Below are 6,170 nucleotides of genomic sequence, written 5' to 3'. Positions count from 1 at the left end.
GCAACTTCAAAATTTTAAAGTTTTTAAAGATTTTTATTCATAAAGAGCCATCCATATTTTTCAAGAAATTTAGAAGAGCTATTTAAAATTATTTATTGAGTATGATTAAATATTCTCATAAGAATTAAACATTAAGATCTTATAGGTAACTGGTAGATGGTCTAAACTGTCCAGTACTCATGGTAACTCTGAAATTCTTTAAAACACATGCTTGGCCTAATACAAAATGAAACAAAAAATAGAAAAGGAAAGTATTTAATGAAAGTTTGTTTGATAGTTTTTCTGCTCTCTTTAGACACTTGCTCAATCGAGGGCTGGACAAGATTATGCAGAATTGCGTTTTCTATAGAATTTATTACCAAGTGTCATACCCAAATCCAAACCAGGATTCAGAGTCAAACCGACTTGCTAATATAAAGCCTGTACCTGATATTAACACAAACCAATTAATTGTGCATGAAAAATTTTCTTTTCCTGTTACTAGTCTTTTACTCATGCTTATCAAGTGATTCTATTTATCATCTATAAGATATGAGCGATTTGGCCATCTACAGGAAGTGACGAATCAGAGCATCTAGAGTACCATCAAATGTAACAACATAATGATTAGGTAACCTCAATATACATAGCACAACAGAATTTATTTTTACATAGCCATCGTTAAAATTGTTCCATCTCCCACTACCATACATCATAACTATCTAGGTACTCAGTGTCTTAAAATACAATAACATTTCCATCATGACTCCTACATAAACTCCTCCACTGTTGAGACTTTTAGCTGCAAAGGGAAAATATATACCTGCTCACTGAAAATGTTAAGGGTGAGCATACCACTTGCTCAGTAAGGGAGGCGTGACATGAACATATATCTAACCTGCATGATAGAAAAAAGTATTGTTAACATGTGGTTACGACTTCCTTATAAACAGTTTCAAGAGTTTGCATAAACACGTATAACATTCTCGAAAACGTAAAGCATATATCAATCTCATTCTGGAACATCAACATAGATCACATGCTTATAACATAAGGTAACATCTTTTGAAAACATTTCCTGTAAAACATGACTTGTGATCATTAGCTTGGAAAGCATCATCAATTCAACATATAACTGGGGTTCCATACACCATTCATGAGAATCATAACTTCCATACTGAAAATGCCTATGCAGATCATAACCGCACATAAATTGTGAAACTCATGAATCTAAAGCTAAAACTATCATAGTGTCAAACATATTAAAGATATACAGGATCGTAATCAATTAAATCATTTTCATAAACTTAACTACCCGGCCATTAAGGCCAGCCATTATCTGATTATGCGTCCCCCAGGTACAAACATCAGGGTACAGTTCATCTGACTGTGTCAGGTACTCCTCGGCCTATGCTGAGTACAATGTTACACTGACTTGATCCACAATAGTATATCATTTCGTTTGAAATTCATTTTCTTTCTAAATTTCTTAAAACAAATTTGTTTCCATAACAATAATTTCCTTGATCTTTAGTCTCAAACAGAGGTTATAAACATCTTGCATATCCACATGATTTACTCATTATCTCACTATAAAACATATGTATAGTTTGACAAAAAAACACGCTTAATTGCAATGAAACATAAGCATAATCATGTTTATCAAAAAGCTTTGTTTTAAAACACATGTTTACAAAAATATGGGCTGCTAGACCCTCATATCACAATCTCTTACCTCAAGGCAAATGCTTTTGCTTGTAGTGGAGTCCCCTGCTGATCTTGTCCTGCCCCCTAAATAAATTTTTTTTTGATAGGTAAAAACACATGCTTCAGGAATAGAGCCAGCGACCTCCTAGGAGTTTTGGACCTTTGTCCTGCCCCTAAATAAAAAACAGCCACTTTCATTATTAAGCACACTATTCAACTCATGGAGTGTTCTAATCCATAATTTTGGTACTTACAGCCTCAAGTACCTATACATATTAATTCTTCACCCTAACTAGGCCCCTGTGAATTCCTACAACCATCCCAAATGCAACCAAACACTCAAACATGCAATTACCAGTTTAAAACATCAAAACACACAAAACTGAGCACTAATCATAAAAAACTATAGTTGCAGGGCTTATAATTTTTCCTTTGTGTACTAAACAGTAGAACTAAGGTACATGAACATTCATCCATACTCTATACATACTAAATAGAGCTCCCACAAATTTACAACTCAATCCATTCACCCTAACTTGAGAAATAAATCCCCAAAGTTAGGTGGTACAATTCATTCTTACTGCTTTATCCAACAATGTGCAACTTACTTCCAAACTTCAATTGAGTCACCAAAACACATCAACATGTCATGCCAACCCTATATGTCTAACACATGCCATAAAATTCTGAAAGTCAGATTCTAAAGCTACAATTTAATAAAAATCATACAAGCTAGTACACTCAAATCTGCCCCAACAGATTTGAGGTCTAGATAGTAATTCCACTATAAATTTTATACTCATCCAATTGGCTTGGGACCAATATCAAGTTTGATAGAATTGCAATTTAGTGTATCATCAATGTCACTTAGTGCTAATAAAAGCACAAATTTTACTAACCCTTTGTCGGCCTGATCTCGATCCCTTCAACAATGAGGCCCCTCTTCCACTGACGAGAGTCTCCCTCCAAAAGTCTAATCTGCAGTTCATAATCTTTTCCTTCCTCATTGAAATACTCACCCAACTTAATCTCTAACCATCCATCTTTTCTCTGACTTGGAGGCGAAGTGTGTTGCTGCCGCTGACCCAAAAAAACAGTTTGCTTACAAACTTCGCCTTCTTCAGTAGTTCCAACTGAAACTGTTGGAGGAATGCGATCAAATCCATAGGCTCCCTCCGTCAACTTGTACACAAGGTAAGCAGCATAGTTTGTATTCGGAGACAGCATGGAAGTACTCATCTTGCCACAGATATCAAGCCAACACACATTTAAAAGTTCAGCTACCTCTGGGAACCTGTTTGATTTTTGCATGCACATAATTAAAAACTGAATGAAAAGCCTAAAATGAAAAAAGAAGTACTAAAATAGAGTAGGGACAGACCTGGATTCTTCAGGTAGAGAAATCCAGTTCCAATACTGAGGAGAGCCACTCCATATAATGCACAGCTCCCTTGCAGCAAGTAGGTAACATTTCTTACCACTCGATTTGTCCAAGAAAAAGCTCTGCTAGAAAGAAAGAAGATCAGTACAGCTATGGCCACGAGCATACATTCAACCAAATCTTTCATATTTTGAACACCGAGATAGAAGCTCCTTTTGTGTGTGTTTTATTCTGTTTTTCTATTCGCAGATGGCGCTATAACTAAATTCATTCAAGAACTGACCCCTTTGCTTCTTTTCATTCAGCAAATTCAGAAACAGAATTAAGAGTTCTAGAAGTGGAAAACTAGGAAGACATAGTAATTAATTATTAAGGGATCGATAGTAGCACCTTTTTAGAGTCGTCAATTAGGATGGGGTTATCGGAGAGACTGAGGTAGATCTTTTTCTTAGAAGAAAAATTCAAGATATCCGATGATGATGATGATGATCGAGCAATGATGGCTTGATAATCGGACGGCAAGAACCTCTCCCAGACAGCGTTGGACTCTGCAGCCGCATGGAATATATGAGAAACCGCACACAGTCTGCAAGCATCCTTAGGACTCGTCAATGAAACTATGTCCGATATGCATCCCTCTGGTAATACTGATATGTCTGCAACGAAGGGCTCTTCTTCCATAATTTTCTTCTCCTATGTTTCTTCTCTCTCACACTTTTTTTCTTTTTGGCTTTAATTGCTTATTGCTTAACGGTTAAGTTTTTGTTTTCTCTACGGTCTGAGGTTTTTTAAAAGAATGTTCTAAAATTTATTTCAAGAGTAAAGTTGTGACTATAAATTATTTTACAATATTTTTACAGAAAAATGTTGTAGTTGTACTCTGATTATATGATGTAGGCTAAATTGTAAAGTATAACATAAATTTTGGAGTTGCTTGGATTTTACACCTTGAAATTTGAACATTTTAGGTGTAAATACACTTTTGGTTCCTACATTTTGGGCAATTTCTCGATTTGGTCCCTAAACTGATTTTGCTCCTATGTCAGTCATTGATTTTTCAAAATCGTTTTTAAAATAGTCCTTACCGTCAACCCGGTTACGGAAGAAGCTGATGTGGCAAATGGAGTGCATACATGGCAAATAAAATAATATTAAAAAAATTTATTTTGCTTTTAAAAATAACAAGTCAGCATTTTAATTAATAAAAAATTAAATAGAAAAAATTCAAAATCAAAAACAAAACCAAAAAAAAAAAACATTTTTTCAATTTTAAATAACAATTTATAGTTTCAATTTTTCTTGAACTTTCTTAAGAAACAAACATTAAGTTAACACTCCTTCTCATTCTAGGCTGGCGTGTCTATGTTTGCGTTTTTATCTATTTCATTTTCTTCTTTCTTTTTAAGATAAACCAAAAAAAGAAAAGTCAAAATAAAAATAACTTAATAAATATGTGTTTGTATCTTTCTTTGTTCAGATCCCTTTTCCTTATTTTTCAGATCCTCTCTTTCTCTGTCTCTTGGTGCATATACATGTTTGTATCTTTCTTTGTTCAAGCTTTCAATCCCTCTCTCTCTCTCTCTAAACCTGACCCTCTAATCTTTGGGTTTTTCTAGTTTTTCGTGGGGTGGTTGGTAATGGAGGTGGAGATCGGTGATCGGGGTGGAGATTGGTGTGGTTGGGGTGGTCGGGGTGGAGATCGGTAATCCATGGGTCTTGGATTATGGGTTTGGTTGGAGATGGAGATGGCTGGGTTTGGTTGGAGAGGGCTGGGTTTTTCTGGGTTTGGTCGGGGTGGGTGGAGATTGGTGGTCGGGGTGGTCGTTTTTGTTGGAGAAGGCTGGGTTTTTCTGGGTTTGATCGGGGTGGAGATCGGTGGTCGTTTTTGTACTGTTTAGTTGACCGTGACTCAGACTAGGCTTCGACTAGGTGGATTCGATGCTGTTGATGGCGAGTTGATCGTGGATTTGGGTTTGTTGACAGTAGATTTGGTGTTGTTGATGGCGGATTATTTGTTGTTTTTTGGATCGGGGTGTTGTTTGATGAAGTTCTGGGTTAGAGGTTTGATGATTTTTCTAGGTTGGTTTTCTCATGTTGGTTTGGGTTTGATGAATTTTTCATGTTCTGGAGGTTTTGATGGAGGATAGGGATTTTGTATGAAATTTTGCATTGTTCTGGGTTTGATTGTGCTCTTGCTCTGGGTTTGATTGTTCTTGGATTCGGGAAGAACATTCTTGTGTTCTTAGCTAAAAAATAATGAAAGCAATAATAATAATAATAATAATAATATCAGATTTAAAAGTTTGTTTGTTTGTTTTTTTTTTTTTTTTAATTTAGGAATTAAATTGAAATGAAAAATAAAAATTATTTTTATTTTTTTAATTAAACTGATATGGTTTTTTTTTTTTTAATTTAAAAAATGCTGATGTGGCATTTAAAAAATATTAAATAAAATATTTTATTAATTGACTTTGACACTTGGCACTTCTGTTTGCCACTTCAGCTTCTTCCGTAACCGGGTTAACGGTAGAGACGATTTTAAAAACGATTTTGAAAAATCAGGGACTGACATAATATTAAATAAAATATTTTATTATTATTTTATTAATTGACTTTGACACCTAGCACTTCCGTTTGCCACGTCAGCTTCTTCCGTAACCGGGTTAACGGTAGGGACGATTTTAAAAACGATTTTGAAAAATCAAGGACTGACATAGGAACAAAATCAGTTTAGGGACCAAATCAAGAAATGACCCAAAATATAGAGACCAAAAGTGTATTTACGCATTTATGAAGTGGTTCTCGTTTTAAAGTTGCAGTTAAAAAGTCTGCCTGAGAAACTCTCTGCTTTGATAAGACAAATAGGAACCAGTGAATTGGCAGGGTGGAAGTACTAAAGGGGAGCACATTAAGCAAGCTTATTATTACTGGCATACTCAACCAAAGATTGAAACTGAAAAGCAAGCAGACCAAATCACTCGTTAAATCCTTGTTACTAACATGAAGCAATGTTAATGGAGGAGCTGGTGTGGTGCTGGTACAGAGCTCCTCGAAAGCAGACCTTCAAATATAACTTCTAGTGACAAACCATGGAAATATACAA

General features: G+C 35.2%; 1 protein-coding gene across 3 annotated transcripts; it reads right to left on the bottom strand.

The window, feature by feature from the left end:
* Positions 1 to 603: 603 nt before the first annotated feature.
* Positions 604 to 3,820, bottom strand: LOC115959618 (F-box protein At2g02240-like). 3 transcript variants are annotated; one of them, XR_004084940.1, is made up of 5 exons: positions 3,458 to 3,820; positions 3,068 to 3,189; positions 2,586 to 2,980; positions 1,715 to 1,853; positions 604 to 877 (listed from the first exon to the last, which is right to left on the bottom strand). XR_004084940.1 is itself a non-coding variant. In XM_031078077.1 (4 exons), exons 1-4 carry the CDS (start codon positions 3,746 to 3,748, stop codon positions 873 to 875), a joined length of 813 nt encoding a protein of 270 aa, XP_030933937.1. In that variant the 5' UTR covers positions 3,749 to 3,818; the 3' UTR covers positions 604 to 872. The 3 variants fall into 3 exon arrangements, 1 of the variants encoding a protein (XP_030933937.1); XR_004084939.1 differs by having other exon boundaries at positions 1,715 to 1,859; positions 3,458 to 3,819; XM_031078077.1 differs by lacking the exon at positions 1,715 to 1,853 and having other exon boundaries at positions 3,458 to 3,818.
* Between the last annotated feature and the right edge of the window lie 2,350 nt (positions 3,821 to 6,170).

Source organism: Quercus lobata, chromosome 9, assembly GCF_001633185.2.
Source record: "Quercus lobata isolate SW786 chromosome 9, ValleyOak3.0 Primary Assembly, whole genome shotgun sequence".
NCBI classification, from domain to species: Eukaryota; Viridiplantae; Streptophyta; class Magnoliopsida; order Fagales; family Fagaceae; genus Quercus; species Quercus lobata.
Note: the sequence above shows the minus strand (reverse complement) of the source record. Positions and strands in the feature narration are given on the sequence as shown.